The sequence below is a fragment of the Juglans microcarpa x Juglans regia genome, chromosome 8S (genome assembly GCF_004785595.1).
Source record: "Juglans microcarpa x Juglans regia isolate MS1-56 chromosome 8S, Jm3101_v1.0, whole genome shotgun sequence".
Classification (NCBI taxonomy): Eukaryota; Viridiplantae; Streptophyta; class Magnoliopsida; order Fagales; family Juglandaceae; genus Juglans; species Juglans microcarpa x Juglans regia.
Window position 1 is genome coordinate 9,190,574 of NC_054609.1, and position 25,508 is coordinate 9,216,081.

General features: G+C 31.9%; 2 protein-coding genes and 1 long non-coding RNA gene across 3 annotated transcripts; 2 read left to right on the forward strand and 1 right to left on the reverse strand.

Annotated features, from left to right (window-relative positions):
* Positions 1 to 3,016: 3,016 nt before the first annotated feature.
* Positions 3,017 to 4,877, reverse strand: LOC121243958. The gene is made up of 3 exons (XM_041142015.1): positions 4,485 to 4,877; positions 4,318 to 4,399; positions 3,017 to 3,303 (listed from the first exon to the last, which is right to left on the reverse strand). Exons 1-3 carry the CDS (start codon positions 4,617 to 4,619, stop codon positions 3,137 to 3,139), a joined length of 384 nt encoding a protein of 127 aa, XP_040997949.1. The 5' UTR covers positions 4,620 to 4,877; the 3' UTR covers positions 3,017 to 3,136.
* Positions 4,878 to 18,845: 13,968 nt separating this feature from the next.
* Positions 18,846 to 24,418, forward strand: LOC121244641 (dihydrolipoyllysine-residue acetyltransferase component 4 of pyruvate dehydrogenase complex, chloroplastic-like). The gene is made up of 6 exons (XM_041142802.1): positions 18,846 to 19,930; positions 20,017 to 20,208; positions 20,315 to 20,402; positions 20,502 to 20,572; positions 20,694 to 20,777; positions 23,932 to 24,418. The coding sequence occupies exons 1-6, from the start codon at positions 19,016 to 19,018 to the stop codon at positions 24,034 to 24,036; spliced, it is 1,455 nt and encodes a 484-aa protein (XP_040998736.1). The 5' UTR covers positions 18,846 to 19,015; the 3' UTR covers positions 24,037 to 24,418.
* LOC121244642 lies at positions 21,701 to 22,573 on the forward strand. Its single transcript, XR_005936466.1, has 2 exons — positions 21,701 to 22,173; positions 22,258 to 22,573. It is a non-coding gene; the product is annotated as an uncharacterized LOC121244642 (long non-coding RNA).
* Positions 24,419 to 25,508: the final 1,090 nt, after the last annotated feature.

Genomic DNA, 25,508 nt, shown 5'->3' on the forward strand with positions numbered 1-25,508 from the left:
AAAAGGAGTTCAGACATATTAGAGATCATACTTACTGATATATGTAGTCCAGACATGGACTCACATGGCCAAAAATACTTCATCTCTTTTATAGATGATTACTCACGATATATGTATCTCTGCATGCTTCATAACAAAAACGAAGCATTAGATGCCTTTAAGATCTTTAAGGTTGAAGTAGAGAAACAGTGCGGTAAGCAAATTAAGATCGTGAGATCAGATAGAGGTGGAAAATATTATGGTAGATATAAAGAGGATGGACAAGCACCTGGGCCATTTGCAAAGTTTCTTCAAGAGCATGTGATTGTTGCCTAATACACCATGCCTGGTTCACCGGACCAGAATGGTGTAGCAGAAAGAAGAAATCGAACATTATTGGACATGGTGCTGAGTATGCTTAGCAGCTCCAATCTTCCTAAATCCTTGTGGGCTGAAACACTTAAGACGACAGTGTATATATTAAACCGAGTTCCAACCAAGGATGTTCTTAAAATGCCATTTGAATTATGGAAAGGTTGGAAACCGAGTTTACGACATATGCGCGTTTGGGGATGCCCGTCTGAGGTGAGGATTTATAATCAACAAGAGAAAAAACTAGACCCAATGACCATTAGTGGGTATTTCATTGGATATGCTGAAAGGTATAAGGGTTACAGATTTTATTGTCCATCTCACAGTACTAGGATTGTGGAATCAAGAAATGCAAAGTTTCTTGAAAATGACTTGATCAGTGGGAGCGATCAAACCACGAACGTAGTTTCTGAAAATAATCATTCAGAATCTCAACCTTCCACCTCAAGTGATAAATTGGTTATTGTTTACAGCACCACTCAAGTACAAACTGGTGTTGAACGACCAATCATTGAAATTCCACAAGCTGTTGACAACATTCCAGTAGATCAGGTAGTTCAAGAGTTGTTGGCAACTCTTGAACCCAACAACTCTTGAACTACAAGTTGAACCACATACTTCTCAGGAAGATGATGGTACAACATTAAGAATATCTATTAGAACAAGGAGATCAGCAATTCCTAATGATTATGTTGTGTATCTGCAAAAATTTGACTATAACATTGGAGCTGAAAATGATTCCGAGTTCTTTTCACAAGTCATGAGTTGCAAAGAATCAGAATTATGATACAATGCCATGAAGGAAGAGATGAATTCTATGAAGAGTAACGCAGTCTGAGATCTTGTTGAGTTGCCTAATGGTGTAAAAGACATTGGATGTAAATGGGTCTTTAAGACAAAGAAAGACTCATTGGGCAACATTGAGAGATACAAGGCAAGACTAGTTGCTAAGGAATTCACTCAGAAAGAATGAATCGATTACACGGAGATTTTCTCTCCTGTATCTAAGAAAGATTCTTTGCATGTTATTTTGGCATTAGTAGCCCATTTTGACTTAGAATTGCAACAAATAGATGTGAAAACATCATTTCTCAATGGAGATCTAGAGGAGGAGGTTTACATGAAACAGTTTAAAGGATTCCCCTCTAGTGATGTGAGCAATTGGTTTGCAAGTTCAAGAAATCCATATACAGTTTAAAACAAGCATCCCGCCAGTGGTATTTGAAATTTCATAATGTAATTTCTTCATTCAGTTTTGTAGAAAATATTATGGATCAATGTATATACCAGAAGGTCAGTGGGAGTAAAATCTGTTTTCTTGTTTTATATGTGGATGACATTTTGCTAGCAATCAATGATAAGGGTTTGCTGCATGAGGTGAAACAATTCCTCTCTAAAAATTTTGATATGAAAGATATAGGTGAGACATCTTATGCCATTGGCATTAAAATTCATAGAGACAGATTTCGAGGTATCTTGAGTCTGTCTCAGGAAACCTATATTAATAAAGTTTTAGAGAGATTCCGGATGAATGATTGTTCACCAAGTATAGCTCACATTGTGAAGGATGATAGATTCAATTTGAACCAAAAAGCCTGATCATCTTTTTTATATCATAGTGCAAATAAAAGCATTACATACTTCCTTCGTATGCTATATAAGGTTTTCGCATATTTACTTACTTCATGCAACATAATGATATTTTCTTATTGATAAATGATTTTTGTTTTCTTTTTAAATTTTGTCATTCCCAGTCATACCTACTCAACGACTTAAAATGTATCATTATTTAAAAGTTTTACTTAAAACGTCAAGCCACCCAATAACCGGTAAATGGAAATAACTTGCGTTTGGGTATTGAGAAGTGTTGAAAAGAGTTGTGAATAATAATAAAAAAGTAATAATATAATATTGAATAGTAGTAAAAAGTATGTGAAAAGTAATAATAAAATAATAAATAGTAGTGGAGTATTCGGAATACTTGAGATATTCTTTAGGACGAAGTCTTTTTTATTTCGTGAAGGTTTGGTCATGTTTGGTTTCCAATTTTAGAAAATGTGAGAACTTTTTAAGAAATATTGTTAATTGGGTTATGTGAAAAGAGAGAAGATTTTGAAAAATATATGTCAAACTTGAAAATTTTTTTGAATATAATTTTTTAATAGTAACTTTTAGGCCATGTTTGGAACTTAGACTATCAGTCTAATTTTAAGCTGAGTCTAACATCAAATACTCAACTCTTAAATCACTAAACTCATCTCAACTCAAAACCTATTTACACATGAGACTCATAACCTTTTTCAATTCAATATATTTTTACACGTAGACCCACAACATTTTCAACTTCTCATAAATATATATAAACTCATCTTAACATCTAAATACATCTAATTCATCTTAGGTGGGTCCCACAAAACTTATTCCGCCATCTCAACTCACTATTATTCAAAAAGAATTCAACTCATCTCAACTCAAGTCAACATCCAAACGAGCCTTTATTGTATTTTTTTTAAAACTTTATTTTGATTTTTTTGGGTACATAATCATTAGATGGAAAGTTGAAATAGTCTATCTTTTTTTAAAAAAAATAAAAATAAAAATAAACCAATTAAACATGCAGGCTCTTTAATTATGTTGCAAAAATTAAACTAATTACTCATCTCTCTTGGCTTTAAAGGCAAGCAAACTAAAAACCAACTACATACATATTTGATTTATTCATCATCAATGAAAATAGAAACTTTTTTATTCATGGCCTAAGAGAGTATTAGTAATCATGCATATATCATCGAGAAGAGCGGAAAATCCGCCTGATAATGGCAACTTTGCTAAGAGGATTCCTGTATATGGTAGCAACAGCTTGCTCTTGTGTGGATGCTTTGCCAGCACTTGCATTCTTACATCTTAGTATCACCTTTTTCTCCAACAAATTCACCACCACTGACTGTATCTCTGCCAAATGATGAGTACATTAAGATCATTCCTATTCTATTTTCACAAAAAATATCATTCTCACATTTATATACAATATGTAGATTCCACTGTAATTAATATTGGAGTCCACACGTTGTTTATGGTACCATTTAATTTTGTTGGATCTACGATCTATGTCTATCTCTTATGGATAATAGAACGTATTTATGTCAGAAAATTGTAGATTGGGGATCTTAATCGTTGATCTGTAAGTAATTCCTCTAAGGTGTCATTTGGATTCGAAGATGAGTTGAGATGAGTTGAGATGAGTTGTGAATAGTAGTGAGATGAGTTGTGAATAGTAGTGAAATTTGTGAGTTAAAGTTGATGAATAGTAATAAATAGTAGTGAGATGAGTTGAGATGACTTGAAATGACTTCCGAATACAAACCACCTATAAATATTGATCATAAACTGATCAATGGGATTTTACAGAAAACAACGAATTATAAAATGTGTTTAGATAAGAAAATTGTAGAGGATCTTAATCCTTATATTAAGTAATTCCTCTAATATTTGTAAAGCTTAATTAGATCACATACTATTTCCCATTCTTCTTTTTTTTTTCTCCCTTTTTCTACTCTTTTTTAGTGCATAGAAAGCATCTTTTTATGAGGAGTTCCCTCAAAGCAAAGTTCCAAGAAGATCAGGACAAGTGAAAGAGAAGAACAAATGCCATCAATACCATTGACAACTCAAATAATAATAATATTATTATTAATAATAATAAATGATTCCTAAAAATAAACAGTTCTCTTTACCTCCCATTTTAGGCAAAATCACTGTTTTGTTATTTCCTTTACAAGAGATAATAAGGATAACATGTCTAGTCATAACCTTTTGCCATTCTCTTTTTAATGAACTCATAGTACATGAACTGATTTTTCTTTCCTATAATTATTCGAATCCTAAACCTAAGTACTAGGAAGTACATGAATTAAGGGTGTTGAGACCAAAATTTCCCAGAAAAAAACAAAAACATGGAAAACTCACCATTCATTCTGGACATTATATCAGCAACTCTCCTTTGACATTCTGCACATCGAATGTCTGCTGAAAGAACAACTTCCTGGACCTGTTCTGAACAAATTACCAAACATATATAAGACCAGAAAACACCACACAGAAAATGAGAGAGAGAGAGAGAGAGAGGTACGGACAAGAGGCATGGATAGAGATTCAACAGAGGCAAGGCTGGTTGCAGAAAGTAGTAGGAAGCTGCTGCTCTCTGAGTTTCTTCTGATAGCAGTTGGAGGAAGCTTCTTTTTAGGACGACCAAAAGCAGCAGCCATCATGTCTTTGTTAATCTAACGGCCATTCAGAGAGGATGGATCTTTCATATAAATAAGGTAACATGTTCAATCCTAAAACAGCAAAAGAGAAGCTGAAAAAGATCTGGGAACTACTCCAGCTGCTACTGAAAGACCAACCCCATCCCTTTTTGAAGATGCTTCTTTAGGTTTCAGTTGTTGCAGAACAAAGGAAGATGGAGATGGAACACGATAAGATCACAAGCATAGCAAAGTGAAAAAAAAAAAAAAAAAAAGTCAAAAAACAGCAGAAAGAACACAAACAAAAATGAAAAAGGTGTTATGCGTAGTTGAAATAGATGTTTCATTCCCAAAAATAGGCCCACAAGTGAGCTGTGTTAGGTAATTTTCTTCCCAACAATTATTCCTTAGTACCAAATTCTTTGTTTATTATTTTGATTCTAAATAATCAATCAAGTCACAAAAGTAATTATTAAATAATATGAGAATTGAGATAAAAATAACCTCATTTGTTTTCACATATGAGATAAGATGAATCGATATAAAAGTTAAAAGTTGAATAAAATATTGTTATAATATTTTTTTTAATATTATTTTTATTTTTAGATTTAAAAAGTTGAATTATTTATTTTATTATATGATAATTTAAGAAAATTGTAATGATTAAATGAGATAAAAATTTTGTGAAAGTGAACGAGGTTATTCTGTACTCTTATCTGTATTATATAGAGAAATATTATAGTTATAAAGAAATTTCACAAAAATAAATTTATAAATTTACGTGACTTCACGTGATCCGTTAAATCTACTTTACAATATCACGTACCACATCAAGACACTTCAATTTATAAATATATTTTTATAAAATCTTTTTGTTGTTAAATATTCTTCTATCATATTATAACGTTGTGTAAATTAAAATTGATACCTAAATAAGCAATTTTAATTATATAACATGTTGTGATACCATTGAAATACTTTATAATTCGTACTCCATTGATACCTAATGAATTTTGCAATAACAATTCATACAAGTTGAGCTAATTTACTCGGCTTCGAACCGTATGCATGCACCGTACAGATCAATGCTTGTCTCTAGGACAATAGTCATGGAGTGTGAATATGCGGTATAGATCACAATATGCTATGGCATTAAAACTTAAGAAATGATATTTACAGTGTTAGGGTGTGCAAATCTCACGCATTCTTTTATTAAAAAAAAAGAGTAAACTTGAGACTCACAGAAAAAAATATTTTTTTAATAGTTTTGAACAGAATATCTTAAGACTGTATCTAATATTATTCTTTTCTCTAAGACCCCAAATTTAAAAAGATATAAAATTAACGTATTGCAAATTTACTATAGAAATCTTACAAATTAAAACTGTGTAATTGGTAACATGTTATCAATATAATAAATATTGACTTGACTTTTTAATTTAGAATTTTGATTGATGACATATAAGTTTGTAGTGAAATCTTAGTACAGTAAACATTACTCTTAAATTTAAGCCCTTGAAAAAAAAAAAACAAAATAAGAAGAGAGAAAAAACAAAACTTCTTTGGATGAAAGAATTATATTGTAAAAGTTTAAGTTGATCAAAAAATTTTATATTCTTAACATTCTTTTTTACATGTGAACCCATTTTTTTTTAATAAGTGGGTTAAATATATTAAATATTTAATTAATGAAATGAAGTATAAAATTAGAATCCGAATTAAATATTTTTATCATGATATTATGTAAAATTATCAATTATTCTAAAATTTTAAGGGGATAAAAAGATTTGTTGTATATGTCACATGATATTACATTCAATAGATTTGAAAGAGAAATTAAAATTCTCATTCAAAAAAAAAAAGAAAGAGAAATTAAGGTCTTGTTTGTTTTTAGAGATGAGATGAAATAAGATTTGAGATTAAAATTAAAAAATTAAATAAAATATTATTAAAATATATTTTTTAATATTATTTTTATTTTAAATTTTTAAAAAATTCAATTATTTATTTTATTTTATATAAAAATTTAAAAAAATTATAAAGATGAGATTTTAAAATTTTAAATTTGAATATAAATCAGGCCTAAAATGGTTTGTCAAGCGTGCACGTATCTCATAGATATTTAGCTCACCAATCAACGTGCCTGTCCTTGGCGTGATAGGATGTAATTCTTTGCTGGAAGTTCTATGTCGGTCTAATTTGGGACAGCTTGATCCCTTCGGGTCATTATTTCTTGTACTTTAATAATAAATAGTGTTATATATACAGATTCATATTGCATTCCGTTTTTTTTTTTAATAAAAATGAATTTATTATTAAAAATAATTTTTTTAACATAAAATTTAAATTTATTTATTACTTTTAAAAAGAAATATGCAGAATTTATACATTTTAAAATTATAAATTGTATTTTTTTAATTATTTTAAGCTGAATAAAAAGGAAATGAGGTAAAGAAATAAAAGTATCACCTCTAAAGCCATTAGGAATCGGGGAAAAAATATTTTCAATAAAAGTCCAACCATTAAGACGAGGAAAAATAGGTATGCACAACGTTTTTAACTATTAAACTTAACTTTCACTTCATTTTCAATTGAGTGAATATCTAGCGAAGGTTTCCTCTATCGTTTTCATAAATCAATCGCCGCTTCCAGGAGATTGATCCGTTCGCTAGGGGGTGGGGGTTGAAGCTTTGGCTTCACCCACCTCCCTCCCTCGCCAACCTTAGTCTCTATTTAGGTTTTTTTTCCCTAATTTTTATGTTAGCTTTTCACTGGTTGCATCAAAACTAGTTGACATGTTACTTTCCGGTGAGTAAAGTCCGACATGTGCCCCTCCATCAACCTCCCTAGGCACCGATCTTCAAGACAGCATAAGAAATTTGTACATTCAAGCGGCATGTAAACTTCACGCGCGATCTATGTCGTGCACGAGTTTCACGCGCAGACGACTACGGAAGCTTCCTTCCACCACGTACTGCACCGTCGGGATCAGCGGCGTCAAATCTTCTTGTTCCGTCCTTTCAACCCTCTCCAGGTGTGGCGTGTGTATTGCACGCACCGCCATAGCCAGTGGTGCCCCTCGCCTGCAATTCATATTAATTTTTGGTTGCTACACTATGTTCCTGCTTTCCCTAACCAAAGATTAAATGAAAGTGAATGTGACAGTTCCTTCCAGTCAGTCCAGACCAACACATTGCAGCACATCCCTTTATCTTGTGGCTTTTAACTGCAGTTTAATAGTCTATTCATCAGACTATTTAAAAATCGTCACGAAGCAGTCTCCCCTCGTGGGAATTAGGTGGGAGTCAAGTTTTTTGCTCCAATCACCCTCTTTTTTTTTTTTACTTTTGTATTGTAATGTGTGTTGGCTTTAGAAAGACTATAAGAGACTCCCACCCCATTGAACTTGTGTCATATATCCGTTAGTTTATCTATAAATGCTTACTTGCCGAGGAAAAAAAAACTATTAAGCTTAATAAATTATCTTTTAGTTAGAATAAAAAATAAAAGAAAATATATATTTGCTAGTATGCTCATTCACACATACAAGCATTATCATGTGGAAGCTTTACCCATAAATTAGCATAAAAAAAATATTGGTTTTTTTTAACTTTTTTTTAGTTTTAAATGATATTTTCAGTAAATCTAATCATTTAGATAAAAATTTTAATAATAAGAAGAAGCATGATAACTTGTGTAAAACGTCCTATAGTTGAAGGGTAAAAAAAAAATATTTGATATATCCATACACACTACGCTCATATCAGCTAACATAAAAAATATTGATTATTTTAATAATTATAAAATAATAACTATACTTGAAGGTATTTACATCACACATTATCCACGTGATATAATTTAATTTAAAAAAAATTTAAAATTTGAATTTTAGAAATCAAATTATACTATTTGAATTGTGTATGGTATAAATGCCTCCAAAAAACACTAGTCATTATAAAATATCCTCAATAAATAATGTGTTTAGTCATCGACTTGTAAATAGCAAAACTTATTATATATATATTTAAATGAATATAGATGCAATTTTAAACCAATTGGACTTTGGTTTCACTACTACAAAACTATTGGGCTGAACTTTTCAGATCTGGAATTCGTTTAAATCCACTGAACATCAGTATCTGACGGTAGCCTGAAGCAACACGTGGGTTTGTGGGCTTCATATACACTATTCATAAGCCCCTTATTTTTGGGCTCTAAAAAATCTATAAAAGTATAATGATTGAGATTTAAATTTTAAATTTTTTTTAACAAATTAAGTCTTGTCATGTCAATAAAATAAAGATGTGTTTTGCACACTAACTTTTAAATAATATTTTTTAATCTTAAATTGCCAGCATATGTGGATATTTGTAAATGTGGAAAAAAGTTTTTGAATTTGAGAACTTCAAAAATATGGTATAATCCACTTGATGTGTCTATCTTTTTTTTACTCAAGACTCTTAAGTTTGGATAAAAACTTACGAGTGGCTACGTTTGGGTAGCAAAGTCTTCTCAACACTTTCCAAGTATTCTCGTACTGATAAAAATATTTCACATGCCAAACACAATGAACCATCTTTGTACCAAAGTCTCTCCAAAAATCACTATAATATTTATCACTATTAAATATAAATAAAAAATAAAATCACTATAATATTTATCACTATTAAATAGAAATAAAAAATAAAGTCACTATAATATTTATGACTATTATATATAAATAAAAAATAAAATCACTATAATATTTATCACTATTAAATAGAAATAAAAAATAAAGTTACTATAATATTTATGACTATTATATATAAATAAACAATAAAATTACTATAATATTTATCACTATTAAATATAAATAAAAAATAAAATCATTATAATATTTATCACATGATATTATAGTGATATTATTGTGATATTATATTTATCACATGATATTATTGTAATGTGTGTTGGTTTTAAGAAGATTGTAGAGGATTCCTACCCCATTGAACTTGTATCATGTATCCGTTAGTTTATCTATAAATGCTTATTTGCCGAGAAAAAAAAAAACTATTAACCTTAATAAATTATCTTTTAGTTAGAATAAAAAATAAAAGAAATTATATATTTGCTAGTATGCTCATTCACACATACAAGCATTACCATGTGGGAGCTTTAACCATAAATTAGCATAAAAAAGTATTGATTTTTTTTTTTTACTTTTTTTAGTTTTAAATGATATTTTCAGTAAATCTAATCATTTAGATAAAAATTTTAATAATAAGAAGAAGCGTGATAACTTGTGTAAAACGTCCTACAGTTGAAGGGTAAAAAAAATATATTTGATATATCCATACACATTCCGCTCATATCAGCTAACATAAAAAATATTGATTATTTTAATAATTATAAAATAATAATTATACTTGAAGGTATTTACATCACACATCGTCCTCGTGATATAATTTAATTTAGAAAATAAATTTTAAAATTTAAATATTAGAAATCAAATTATACTATTCGAATGGTGTAAGGTGTAAAATCCTCTAAATAACACTAGTCATTATAAAATATCTCAATAAATAATGTGCTTGGTCATCGACTTGTAAATAGCAAATTTATTATATATCTCCTTATACTTAAAAGTGTCTATCGTTCCAGGAACAGTGAGATGAACAGTAACTTATTTTACGTTTTCTTCCTCCCTTCACGTCCCTCTCTACCTTACAGCAAAATCTCCACTTCCCCTTACGTCCCTCTCTGCAAATTCACCACAAAATCACCACACACACGTCCCTCTCTACCTCACAAGAAAATCACCACTTCCCCTTACGTCCCTCTCTGCAAAATCATCACACAAATCACAAAATTACCAAATAAATTTCCACACAAATCACAGAATTACGAAACAAATTTCCACACAAATCACAAAATTACCACACAAATCACAAATTAACAGATCCGTGAAGAGAGAAGGCAGGAGCTAGGGCTTCGGCTGGAGGAAAGGAGGAAGAGGAGGGGTCGTCGGCGAAGGATGAGGCTGGTGGTCGTGGTGCGGTGGCGTAGGGGTGGCCAACAGCGACGCTACAGGGAGAAACTCGTGCGTCGAAACCCATTTCGGGTTGGTTGCGTGTGGCTGAGAGAGGACCTGCCAAGGGGCTTCGAGGGTGGGGTTTGCTCACCGGCGTGAGGGGAAGCCGATGAGGTGGTCGATTACACCGCAAGATGGCACAACGCAGCGTTGGGCTGCTTGAAGGAGGAGATCGGGTGAGAGAGAGAGAGAAGATGCGCGCGGAAGAGAGGAGCTGCCAAGGGACTTCGACGGTGGGGTTTGGTCGCCGGCGTGAGGGGAAGCCGGTGATGTGGTCGATGACACCGCACGGTGGCGCACGGCTGCTTGAGGGAGGAGATCGCGTGAGAGAGAGGGAGGACGCGATTGAGCGGAAGGAGAGATATGGAGATAGAGAGAGAGAGAGAGAGAGAGAGTGAGAGAGTGAGGGAAAAATGAAGGTTTTCGGATTTAAATCCAACCCTTCATCATAATCTCTAAATTTGATCCAATGGCGAAAATTTAAATACCGATTAAATTAATTTAAAATAATTAATTAATATATAAATATCATATCATAAATAAATTATCAAATTTAATTTATAAAATATTAAAATTTTTGATATTTAAATCCAACCCTTCATCATAAATCTCTAAATTTGATTTAATAATAAAAATTTAAATACTAATTTAAATTAATTTAAAATAGATAATTAACATATAAATATCATATCATAAATAAATTATCAAATTTAATATATAAATAATTAAAGTTTTTGAGATTTAAATCCAACCCTTCATCATAGGTCTCTAAATTTGATTCAATAATAAAAATTTAAATACTGATTTAAATTAATTTAAAATAGATAATTAACATATAAATATCATGTCATAAATAAATTATCAAATTTAATTTATAAAGTATTAATCTTTTATTATTAGATAAATGATAAAATTTTGTTAAATAATTTTAAAAAAAAAGTAAAACTATATAAATAATTAAAATTTTAACATAATTTAAATATGATAATATTCTTAATTAACTAAATTAGACAAACGTCCTTTGGACGTTACCCTAATGCTAATGTGTATATATATATATATATATATTTAAATGAATATAGATGCATTTTTAAACCAATTGGACTTTGGTTTCACTACTACAAAACTATTGGGCTGAACTTTTCAGATCTGGATTTCGTTTAAATCCACTGAACATCAGTATCTAACGGTAGCCTGAAGCAACTTGTGGGTTTGTGGGCTTCATATACACTACTCATAAGCCCCTTATTTTTGGGTCCCAAATCTATAAAAGTATAATGATTGAGATTTTAGTTTTAAACTTTTTTTAACAAATCAAGTCTTGTAATGTTAATAAAATAGAAGTATATTTTGTACACTAACTTTTAAATAATATTTTTTAATCTTAAATTGCCATCATAGGTGAATATCTGTAAATGTGAAAAAAAGTTTTTGAATTTGAGAACCTCAAATAATAGCAACTATAAATATTATATAATCTACTTGATGTGTCTATCTTTCTTTTATTCGAGACTCTCAAGTTTGGATAAAAACTTACGAGAGTCTTAGGGCTCGTTTGTTTTCAGAGATGAGATGAGATTAAAGTTAAAAAGTTGAATAAAATATTGTTAGAATATATTTTTTAATATTATTTTTGTTTTGGGATTTGAAAAAGTTGAATTGTTTATTTTATTTTGTGTAGAGATTTAGAAAAGTTGTAATGATGAAGTGAGATGAGATGAGATGAGATGAGATGTTTCCTGAAAACAAACGAGGCCCATCTCTATAATATATGGTTGATTACAATGTTTGAATATCAGTGGTTACAGTCATCACTATTAATACACATGTAAATGGCCTATTTACTTATTAACGGGTCATTAATTAAATTGATTGGAAAGCTCCAATATTTCATTTGAATAGATCTTTAAAATTTTAGTTTAGATAAGTGTTAAGGGTTTGTTTGGATAGAGAAACGATCACATCTCATCTTATTATTATAACTTTCTTGAATTACCATACAAAATATAATAAAAAATTTAATTTTTTCAAGCTTTAAAATAATAATAATATTAAAAAATAATATTTTAATAATATTTTATTTAATTCATCTAAAACTATCTTATCTTACTATCCAAACAATGTACGTATAAAATGTATATATCACCTTAACTTTGACTGCCTTTAAAATGTTATGCTTACCATACAACAAATGGATGACCAACATGACAGCAATGAGAACAAATATACACGCAGAACTTTTTTTTTTATAATTTTTTACACAATTTTATTTTAAATAAAGAATATTTTTGTAAAATCATTTATAAAATTAACATCGTTTTATAAAATATCTTTAATTTAAAATATGGTTATTGTTGTAAATATATAAATGTAGTAAAATACATTCTATGTATTTGATAGATGATCATTATAATTCTGACACATTCATGTCTTCCTATTTTCAATGTTGATGTATCCTCTTCATTCATGTATTTTCATTCCCTAAGTTCACGTATATATTTAATGTAATGTATCTTCCCATGTCTATAAAAGGGAGTCTTGAGGAGGATTTGTTGTAGATAGACAGTAAGAATGTTGAGAGAAATAATATTGAGTTCTTGAAGAACTAGTTTCATATATTACAATCATTCAGTTCTCTTGTTACTTTTCTTTAGTTTTACAACACGTTATCAGCACGAGACTCTAACTAACCGTTGTGTTCTTTTGATCTTTGGTAAGATATTTGTGAACCATTTCTGGACCACTGTAAGTTTTTATTCTATAAATATTGATATATGTTTATTGCGATAAAAATCATTCTATAAAATTTTGATATGATCTATGTGATATTATATAGAGTATAATATTATCATATCAATGCGACGAATAATTTTGTCTTCTATATGTTAGTTCGATTTTAAATATTTCTTTCTTATTCAATACAATTAAGTGAAGCAATAAAGCATTCCTGAGTGATCACTCTAAATCAATAATTTTATTGAAAATTGAGTATCTCACAATAAATTATCCATTGATTCTATAGGGTAGTTTAAGGGAGTAATACGTGTACTAGAAGAATGTGATTCACCCAAAAGCTCGTTATGATTAAATACACCTAAAGTTGTACATTTGAAATTCTGTAGAGAAACAAAAGCCACCAATGATGATATGTTTGAAATGAAACATATAACAAATTCACGTTTCGAATATGTTCCTGTAGTAGCAATATCCAGTGCAAATGTTCACTATGTATTTGAACTAATATCTTGTTTTCTAGTGGCTGAGAAAAATGAGTTATTAATAAAAAAATCACCAGTCTCATCCAATCGGTTCTATTTCATTCCCTGAAGCGAATGAAATCCCTTTTCATCAAAAGAATCCATGGTTGCCGACATAGACTTGCTAAAAAAAAAAAAAAAATTATCTAGATCATGAAGCATATACTCAAGATTTTTCAAAGAAAAGTGATTCATACCACCAGAAGTCGAACCACACCATAACAAAGCAAGATGAAAATAAATACTTGCAAAATAAGTCTATAAAGAAATATGAAGCTAAATATCACTAGTTTGGTATGAAATGGCATTGGTTACGTACTTGTCGTACGTCCAAACATTGAACTCCTAAAGAGTTAAGTTTACATTGCTATCTTCCAAATCTCTTGAAGAGAAAATAATATTTTAATTAGTAATACATATGACTATGACAATTAATTTTATTTCTTTATTACTTTATGTTTGAGTCGCTATCTCTTAATACATCTTGTTATACTTTCTTTTGCATTAATAAAGTTGTATACATATTTTTGTTTATAAAGAGAAATTTTATTGATGCATTGATGAATTCTAAAATGACTTGTAAATATATGTGTCCGGTAAACAGTTGTACAATACATACAATCTTTAAGGATAAGAAATATTTCTAATATTTGACATTATATAAAGTCAACGTCAATACAATATCTAGGTCATCAAACCTAATTGAAGGCTCTAGAAGAGCCAACATCCTGTTGCCAAAAGAAACAAAATTTTGTATTGATGATGGTTGTATTCGTCAAAGTCTAAAAAAAATTTACTGAATTTTAAAGATATTTTTTATAATGGTTATTATGTTGAAACCATGAATAAAGGCAGTGATGAATATTTTTAAATTAAAATAATAAATTTGGACCAGAAACTCATATTTGAAAAATTGTTATCTTTCTCTTTTAGGTTATATTATATAACATTGAAAATCATTGAATCACATGTTGTAATGCTCCAAAAGTGCTCTAATCTAAAAATCTTTATGCTTTGACATGATAGTCTTGATCATTCGGGATCAATCATGATGCGTCGAATAATTAAGAATTTATATGAACATCCTTTAAAAAACTTGGAGATTCTTTTATCAAGTAATTATTCATGTGTAACATGTTCCAAAGGAAAGCTAATTATCAGAATATCTTCTTCCAATGTAATTATTGAACTTCATCGTTTTTACAAAAAATTCATGGAGATATATGTGGACATATACATCCATCATGTGGGTCATTTAGATATTTTATAGTTTTAATATATGCATAAACTAGATGGTTATATGTTTGCCTATTTTCTACTCAAAATGTTGCATAGCAAAATTTCTTGCACAAATTATTAGATTACGGGCTCAATTTTCTGATTATTCAATTCAGTTTATTTGATTGGATAATGTAGGAGAATTAAATTTAAAATTTTGATGATTATTGCATGTCAGTTAGGATTAATATTGAATATTTTGTTGCTCATATACATGCTCATAATGGTTTAGCTAAATCATTTATTAAACGTCTGTAATTAATTGCTAGACCATTACTTCTGAAAATAAAACTATTTGTATCTACTTAGGGACATGTAATTCTGCATGCCGCATCATTATTTCGAATAAGACCAACTACCTATAATAAATATTCTACGTTGCAACTTGCATTTAACCAACCATCAAACATTTTTCACCCTCGTATTTTTTGTTGTACTGTTTATGTTTCAATTGCACATCCCAACGCACTAAAATGAGTTCTTAATGTAGACTTCAAATTTATATTGATTTTGTTTTTCCCTCTATAATTAGATACCTTGAGCCCTTAACTGGAGATTTGAATACTCGTTTTGAATATTGTGTTTTCGATGAAATTGTGTTCCTACCATTAAGGGGGAAAATGTTGTCAGAAGCATAAAAGCAAATAACATGGAACACTTTGACGTTATCTCATCATGATCCACGTACAAATTAACATAAACTAGAAATTCAAAAGATCATTCATTTGTAAACTTTTGTAAATTAATTATCGAATGTCTTTACTGACAACAAGAAAATGTCTCACATTTCAATTGCTAATACTCCAGCAAAAATCGATATCCCGGTAGGACAATCAAATAATGCAACAGTTAATTAGTCTAAAATAAGCCTAAAGCGTAGAAGACCTATTGGCGCAAAATATAACACTCTCTAGAAGATAAAAGCACAAAGAAAAGAAATCAGTGCTCCTGAAGAGGTCGTACCCACAAAACAGGCAACAATAGCTAGATCCATCCAAACTTTCTGTCTTTCCGTACAAAATTCTCCTAGAACATAATCCCTTGAAATGGAATCCCCTGAAAATGAATCTCCTGAAAAATTATCTCCTAAAGAGAAAATGTACCTTAAAATAACGAGATATCAATATATTATATAAGTACGAGAGAATTCTTTGATAAAAATAAAATTGTTGTCGACAACATATTTTCATTTAAATTTGTTCTTGATATCAGTAGAAGTTATAATGAAAATGAATATAAAACCGTCGATGAATGTCGACATAGAAATGATTGGCCAAAAAGTAAAGAATCAATTCATGCATAATTGATGTTGCTAGCAAAACATGAAGTATTTGGACCTGTAGTGCAAACACCTAAGAGTGTGATGCTTGTTAGATATAAGTGGGTATTTGTATGTAAATGTAATGAGAAAAATAAAATTGTGAGATACAAAACACAACTTGTTGCATAAGATTTCTTTCAGAAACCCGTATTGATTATGAAGAAACATATTCATCTGCAGTGGATGTAATTATATTAAGATTTTTTATTAGCTTGGTTGTCACATAAAGTTTGGATATGCATTTAATGGATGTTGTTACAACATATTTATATGGATCACTAGATAATGATATTTCTGTGAAAATCCTTGAAGGATATAAAATGCATGAAGCATGTAATTCAAAATTCTGAAATATTTATTATATCAAGTTACAAAAATCTTTATATGGATTACAACAATCCAGACGCATGTGGTATAATTGTTTAAGTGAATGTTTAATAAAAGAAGGATTTGAGAATAATCCAATTTATCCATGTGTTTTCATAAAAAGTAAATTTCATATTTGTTATTATTGCGATATATGTATATGATTTAAATCTGGTTAGAACTCTAGAAAAGCTAATAAAAGCCGCAAATTATTTTAAAAAGAGTTTGAAATGAAAGACATTGTTAAAACAAAATTTGTCTTAGTCTGCAAATTGAGTACTTTTCAAATGGAGTTATTGAACATCAGTCAACATATCCAAAAGAAGTCACGAAACACTTTTACATGGACAAATCTCATCGTCTGAGTGCTTCAATGGTTGTCCAATCACTTGATGTAAAAAAATATCAATTTCGCCCATGAGAAGATGATGAAGAAATTCTTGGTCCTGAAGCACCATATCTAAGTACAAATGGTGTTTTGATATATCTTACAATTTGCACATGACCAAATATTGCATTCTCAGTTAACTTACTAGCAAAATATAGTTTTGCACCAACTCAAAGGCAAATGTAATATGGTTAAATATATTCTACACTACTTTCGTGGAATGGTTAACATTAGATTGTTTAATCTAAAATTATCAAATCTTCAATTAGTTGGTTATGCAGACTCGAATTACATTTCCAATCCGCATAAAGGAAGATCACAAATAGGATACCTGTTCACTTGAGGAGGTACATCTATTTCATGGAGATCTATCAAGCAATCATGAGTTGCTACTTCTTCCAACCATTGCAATGCATGAAGCAAGCAAAAAATGTATTTGGTTGAGATCAGTAATTTAACACATTCAAGATAAGTATGAATTATCCAAAAATCAAAAGAGTCTATATTAAAGGTGATAGAGCCAAGCATATTTCACCAAAGTTATTTTACACAAGAGCTCCAAAAGAACGGTGATATTGATGTCAAGCAAATACAATCATGTGAAAATTTGACAGATCTATTCACTAAAACATTACCAACTGCAACATTTAAAAAGATGGCATATGGCATTGGAATGCATCAACTTAAAATCTTTCATTGTAAACAATGAAACTCTACATACTTTTGAGGGGGAGAATATGATAATATAGATTGTACTCTTTTTCCTTCGCTAAGGTTTTTTCTATTGGGTTTTCCTTTGCAAGATTTTAACAAGATAATACTAAAACATTCCAATGTATATAAGAATATTTTACTATTTTTCCTTCGCCATTGGTTTTTTTCCATCATGTTTTTTCTTAACAAGGTTTTAACGAGACATGCTCTTTGTGTATGGTCATCCAAGGAGGAGTGTTGTATATATATGAATGTAGTAAAATATATTCCATGTATTTGATGGATGATCATTAGAATTCTGACCTATTCATGTATTCCTATTTTCAATGTTCATGTATCCTCTTGATTCATGTATTATTATTCTCTAAGTTCATGTATTTATTTAATGTAATGTATCCTCCCATGTCTATAAAAAGGGAGTATTGAGGAGGATTTATTATAGACAGATAATAAGAATGTTGAGAGAAATAATATTGAATTCATAAAAAATTAGTTTCATATATTGTAATCCTTCAATTCTCTTATTACTTTTCTTTAATTTTACAACAATTGTTTGATTATAAAAAAAAAATATGGTTGTCAAAATAATTATACGCATATTAATATTCCAACATGATAAAATGTCTGGAATAGACAGTTTGTGAATAAATAAAAAATATTTTTTTAAAAAATAAATTTTACAATTATAAAAATAAATTTGTAAAAATAAATAAATTTTAGAAATTTATTATAGTTTATATATTTATTTTTATAAAATTTCTTCCAAAAATATTTATCTTTTTAAAAGGTGGAAGGGAGTTTACAGTTATTTTGGCTTAGAAATTCATTGTAACGAACTTTGACCAACACCCCACAAGAGAAAATGCATTAGCATTGGGCGATGTTAACACAGTTCAAGGTTGCTCCAACTCTCCCAACCAACTCTCCTCAACCTCGTCTTCTCCGCCTCCTTCCTTACATTACTCTCCCGGACACACTCTCACAGACACAAACACTCTCTGTTTCTTTCTTCTCCTTTCTCTTCTGGCAATGGCTTCCACCCCTTTCCTCTCCAGGCCTCCTCTCTCCAACACCTCCATTTCCTTCTCTTCCTCCACCTCCACCTCCACCTCCCTCCCCGCGCATTTTCTACGCTCCCCCTCGTCCAAGAATCATTCCCGGCGGAGGATTCTCTCCGTCCGATCCAAGATCAGGGAGATCTTCATGCCGGCCCTCAGCTCCACCATGACCGAGGGCAAGATCGTCTCCTGGATTAAGTCTGAGGGCGACCGCCTCTCCAAGGGCGAAAGCGTCGTCGTTGTCGAGTCCGACAAGGCCGACATGGATGTTGAGACCTTCTACGATGGTATCCTCGCCGCCATCGTCGTACCCGAGGGTGAGTCTGCCCCTGTCGGCGCTCCCATCGGCCTCTTAGCCGAGACCGAGGAAGAAATCGATGAGGCCAGAGCCAAAGCCGCCTCCAAATCCGCTCCTTCTACTCCCAAAGCCGTTACTCCCACTCCTCCACCTCCTACTTCCACTCCAGCTCCTGCAATTTCTCAGCCTCCGCCTCCGTCGGCTAAGCCAGCCTCTGACGGCCCTAGGAAAATCGTAGCAACCCCGTTTGCGAAGAAGTTAGCTAAGCAGCACAAGGTCAATATCGAATCGGTAGTGGGGACTGGGCCATTCGGTCGAGTCACACCAGCCGATGTGGAGACCGCGGCGGGAATCACGCCTTCGAAGGCTATAGGAACCAATGCCGGTTCGAACATCGTCTCCCAGCCGACGCCACCAAAACCCGCCCCCTCTGTGGCTCCTCCACCTCCGGTTCCTGGCTCCACGGTCGTGCCCTTCACGACAATGCAAGCGGCAGTGTCGAAGAACATGGTGGACAGCCTCGCCGTGCCCACTTTCCGCGTCGGTTATCCAGTGACAACCGATGCTCTCGATGCGCTGTATGTGAAGGTACGTTGCCATTGGGTCCCAATCATTCTTTTTATTGAATTGGGTAATTGGCTCTTGGAAATGAGGACATGGGATTCAAATTTCAGGTGAAACCAAAAGGTGTGACCATGACTGCGCTGTTAGCCAAGGCTGCAGCGATGGCGCTGGTTCAGCACCCAGTTGTCAATGCGACCTGTAAAGATGGAAAGAGCTTTGCGCACAATAGTAGCATAAACATTGCTGTTGCTGTGGCTATCGATGGTGGGTTGATAACCCCTGTTCTTCAAGACGCAGATAAGGTCAGTGATTGGGCTATTCGGTGTTTAATAAATGTAATAAATCTAGTTGTTGGGCTTTGCCGAGTTTAGGTTAGTGTTTCGTTACTTACATTTGTATCATGGGCAGTTGGATTTGTATCTGTTATCGGAAAAATGGAAAGAGCTACTGAAGAAGGCTCGGGGGAAGCAACTTCAGCCTAATGAGTATAATTCAGGTTTTTGTTTTCAGTTTTTTTATTCCATAATCTTGACGTTAGGTTGTGGTTGATAAACTTTCCGGCGTAAGTACCACTAAACTCAAATGCAATTCGCAGGGACTTTCACTTTATCCAATCTGGGCATGTTTGGAGTGGACAGATTTGATGCTATTCTTCCTCCAGGCCAGGTAGGGTGATTAAAAATAAGAGCTAGGCTTTTTTTTTTTTTTTTGCCTCCATTAATTGATGATATTATTCTACGTATTCGAATTATTTTGCCATTTGCTGAAGATCGGGAATGATATTCAGGGGGCTATCATGGCTGTTGGAGCATCGAAGCCGACCGTTGTGGCTGATGCAGATGGGTTTTTCAGTGTAAAAAGTAAAATGCTGGTAAGTATAGTTCCCATTTCTTTGCAAGTTACAAAATAATGCATTTCACATTCCTTATTAATTGGAAGACCATATGAGACGCCAAGTCAGATTTCTGAGAAAGGCATCAATCTGCCACTTAAGCCTCTGCAGTTGCACTATCAATAAGTAATGACATATATAAGAAGATAAACAATGGCACACGATCTTTTACTAATTTATTTAGAGTTCTGTAGCTCAGAATTCCACCAGTGATCTTGTGCATCCTTCACAATTTCAGTCTTGAATCCAATGAAATTGGGGAGCTTGATTAAGATAAAATGCCTCTTGAAGCAAAAACATTTACATCATTGGCACCCGCTCTTTGCGAGGTCCAGTTTAAGAAGTAGCTGTTAGGCCTTGGCTCAGGTGGTAAAGGATGGGCCATCTGGGTTTTGGTCCAAATCCTTACCCAACACGAACAATCATCCACTTAAGAAGCAAATGTTTGCCACCCTAATTCTAAAATTGAAGCATGTCAGAAACCTGTGATAAGAGCTTCTTTGGGACTAGTTCTGAAATTTACATTATGATAAGATATTTAGTGACAAAAACCTGTCCCGGTTATGAAAGCCTTGTAGTGGTAAGTTGTACCATGGTTCGGGTTATGAACAACATCCAGTTTTCAATTATGAGAGCAATTGGTGTAACATAGTTATGCCTTTGGCAGTTTGTTTTGGACAATTGTTTTTTTTTTTCAGAAATTTTAGTTCTAACCTAAATATGTCCTTTTGAATTTCCTATATTACAAAAAGAAAAAATTGCAAGCCGGTCTGGAAGACACACCCTCCACACGCTAACAGCCTGACATGGTAGAATTTGATTTGCAAGAGAATTTAATCTTAAACATTGCTTACAAATCAAATTATGGTATGTCAACGGTTTGGAGGGTGTACTCTCCTCACCAGCTTGTATGGAGAAGGTCTCTTCCATACATTTTCTGACTTTAAAGACCCTTCTGTCTGTTAAAAGAGAACAGCACACTCATGGGTGATAACCATCTCACTTTGGACCCTTGCACGTATATAAGGGAAAATGACTTCTTAACTTATTCTTTATGGAGCACGTTATTAGTTTGGTGATCTATATTAGCTGTTGACCAAAATAGAGCTTCCCCAGTAGAAAGAATTTCTTAATGCCAAATCAACTTCAGACTAGAAGGGTTAAGAGTAAAGCAGGAAATGGAGATGAGTAAAGAGGGAAAAAAATTGCCCATTGGATCAAGAGTCCGTCATCTTCTATCAGGACTTAAGAGGGAAAGGAAACAACTTTGAAAGGGTGTTGAACTGCACAGAAAACTACAAACATTAATTCTCGATAGCCTTAAAAAAATTTGATTTGATCTTCGTAGACATTAACGCTACGTTTAGATATTGAGGTGATTTCAGATGATTTATGAATAGTAGTGAAAAAGTAGTGAATAGTAGTAAAAAAGTAGTGAATAGTAGTGAGGTAGTCTGAGGTGATTTCAGATCACCTCACTAACCAAACATAGCTTAAAACTCTTCTATATAAAGATTTTGAATAATTCTATTTGAAGGTCTTTACACCATAACATCCACCTGGCATAATTTGATTTATAATATAAATTTTAAAATTTGAATCTCACAAATCAAATTATGTCATGTGAATGGTATGTGGTGTAAAAGCCTTCAAATAACACTACTTGAAGACTTTTTTTTTTTTGGGTGTGCATTTCTCTTGGCAGTGAAAATATACCATAAAGTCTGTGCTTTCAGAACCTTGATATGAGTAATGATGCAAATGCTTTTCAAGAGGGAAAAAAAAAAAAAAAAGAAGAAGATGGTAGCTAACTACCAAGGAAAAAAGAACACAATTAATATGGAAAGGTTTTTCTTGTTTACTTAAATAGCATGGAAACATGGTACGTAGGTTCATGGTGCGACAGCCCTATTATGCCCTTTCCTTGGATATGATCATTCTTTCAGTGCAATCACTTCACTTCCACATAATTCTAAACCATCAAAAATTATATTATTTCATTTTCTTAGCTTTTCATTTTTCTTTTTGGTTTCATATCTTTTGTTTTATTTCCAGTGATTTAAGCTATGCTCTTTATGTTTTTGAATAAAATCATACTAATTGGAAAAAAACATTCAATGGAGTATCGAAAGGTGCCACTGAGCTTTGGTTCAAACGGCATCTCATAATTAGGTGGAGTATTGTGGTCATGGGCCAAGACTTTTTTGTGTCTAACTTTGGCATTTAAAAAGATGAGTGTGAAGAGGTGCAGATCCTTTTCTATCTTTTGTTCTGTTCCCAGTCTTTTCTTTTCCTTTTTTTTTTTTACCTGTTTTGTCCCAATTATTTGTTGTGGGACTAGGACATGTTTGAACTCTTAACGTGGACAATAATCTATCATGGGAGTAATTAGATTTCTTCTAGAAGTATAAAAGGTTACAATAACTCATCAGCAGAGTCACTTTTAGAATTACGGAGATTTGATGATAGATATTAAATGGAAGTTTAAGATTCTGAAATGTTATGCACAAGGCAAGATTGAGTGCAGAGTCATACCCGTTGTGGCGTGAAGGGAAAATTACTCCACCACTCTTTGCAGTTGCTTTTTTTCCCTCGTTTTTTGGGTTTAGTAACAAAGTCAGGCATAATGTTCAGAGATATCTGTGAACTCTGCCTCTCTTGTTCATGAATATATGCTTCTATGATTCTACTTTGTATTACTTGGTATGTTATTGTTACTGAAGGGAGCTATATTCTGCCAGTATCAAAATCTTTTTCTACTTAAGTCTCCAACTATGTAGTTCAATCACTTGGGCTCGAATATGTCTGAAAGGACTGAAACAAAATGTTGTAACTGAATCACATCCTAATATACCCTTCTTTGAAACTACTGAATTAAATTGAAGTTGAATTGTCAGCTTATTATGTCCTTTGACTTCGGTATTTGGAGATGCCTCTTTTTTATCACCAATTGGAATGTCTCAGTTAGGCCCCTCTGCTATCTGTGAATACAAAATACACCTTCTGCACTTAATTTTGCCAATGAAACATAAAACAACTTCTCGGCTGAAAAGACAATACAGTGAAACTTTTCTAGTACTTCAAAAAATTCTATGAAGATTCTAACTGGGTTGCTGCGTGAATCTTTTTACAGGTGAATGTAACAGCGGATCACCGGATTATTTACGGTGCTGACTTGGCTGCCTTTCTTCAGACGTTCACAAAGATTGTCGAGAACCCAGAAAGCCTGACATTGTAGATGGTGTATCAGGTTACTAAATCTGAAAGCTTGCCCCAGCAATGTCGTGCTTCTGTTGTTTTTCATTTTGGGTTTCTAAAGGGTTCCAGCTCTTTTTCAGATATTGTTGGGAAGATTTTGACAGGGGAATAACTTTCAATTTTTTATGTGTCTCAGGGCCTGTTTTGTTAGAAAGTTGAGTGATCTTATACAATCTTTAGCCGTTAAGCAGGTGTCGATATGCATGCCTAGACATTGAGAATGATTTTATTGTCATTTGCCATCATGCTTCTTCAAAGTGAGAAGAATTTGGCCACTTTGTATTGCAGTCTGGAAAAACAGGAACCCTTAACAGCTCCTTATGATTAGAACCTTAAGTATCACTACTAAATGATCTTTTTTTCTTAAATTGGTTCATCTTTTATTAGTCAAAAGTTTGGTTGCTTGTTGGAAGATTCAGTAGCAAATGTTGTCCCGACAAGGACCGATATCCACCCTATATGGATGGGGGTGATTCAACAAATTGAATCGGACGATTCATAACAATTTTGAATCGGATATTTCAATATTAATAAAAGAAAAACTCTATTCATTAGTCTCACACACCACATTTTTTTTGTTATTTTGTTAATTATTTTCTCTTACCAAATGTGTAGCATATGAATGATGAGTAAAAGAATTCAATTATTTTAAGAAGAATAAAACAAAAACAAAAAATTTTAAAAAAAAAACTTAAAAAAATAAAAGAAATTGTGGTGTAGTGTGTGGGGCTTATGAATAGAAAAACTCTTAATAAAAAGTATTAAAAATCATATTTGTTGCAATTAAAGCATGTTATATCATGTATAAAAGAGTATAAAATAGAAATTTATTGACTAGTTTTAATAAAAATATGATATGAATCTAAATAATTTCAATAAATATGTGATTTATGTATTTAACCTCCATTGTCGCCATTTTTTTGTCTTATATACGAAAAAGGAAGACCATTAAGTTGTAAACAAAGGCTAAATGTAGTATTTTATGCACAACCATAAATTTAGTATAAAATATTCATTTATCTCCTTAATTTTTTGTTCAACTAAAAAAAATAAAGAACTACATGTTTAATCTTTCAGTTTTTTGCGAATTTTTATTGAATACAATAATGAAGTTAATATATATTTAGTTATATCATATTTTTGTACAAGAAATTAAAAGAAAAAACACAGTTGTTAGACAATTTAAGAATAGGTATAGTTTTGAATCGGTTAGAATCGGGTCAAATCGGTCAATTAAAATAGTTCATTTAACGATTTAAAATGTTCACTAAAATCGATTCGGTTTCTTATTGATTCAATTTAAATCAGTTGAATCGACCTAAATCGAATCGTTTTTTCAAGCCTTAACCTCCGAGCAAACCTGCCGCACCCATCCCACAGTCAAACAATCAGACTTTTAACTAAAATCCCATTTGAAAACCAAAATCCCAAACAAAAGAGGAAGCCAAAATC

Bases quoted from the DNA above. Each gene is read 5' to 3' on its own strand.
- LOC121243958 (XM_041142015.1), bottom strand. From the start codon at position 4,619: ATGATGGCTGCTGCTTTTGGTCGTCCTAAAAAGAAGCTTCCTCCAACT. The intron at 4,400-4,484 runs GTCCGTACCTCT...TGTTCAGAACAG, and splicing joins AATCTCTATCCATGCCTCTT to GTCCAGGAAGTTGTTCTTTC. The intron at 3,304-4,317 runs GTGAGTTTTCCA...ATCATTTGGCAG, and splicing joins TATAATGTCCAGAATGAATG to AGATACAGTCAGTGGTGGTG.
- LOC121244641 (XM_041142802.1), top strand. From the start codon at position 19,016: ATGGCTTCCACCCCTTTCCTCTCCAGGCCTCCTCTCTCCAACACCTCC. The intron at 19,931-20,016 runs GTACGTTGCCAT...TTCAAATTTCAG, and splicing joins TCGATGCGCTGTATGTGAAG to GTGAAACCAAAAGGTGTGAC. The intron at 20,209-20,314 runs GTCAGTGATTGG...TATCATGGGCAG, and splicing joins TTCTTCAAGACGCAGATAAG to TTGGATTTGTATCTGTTATC.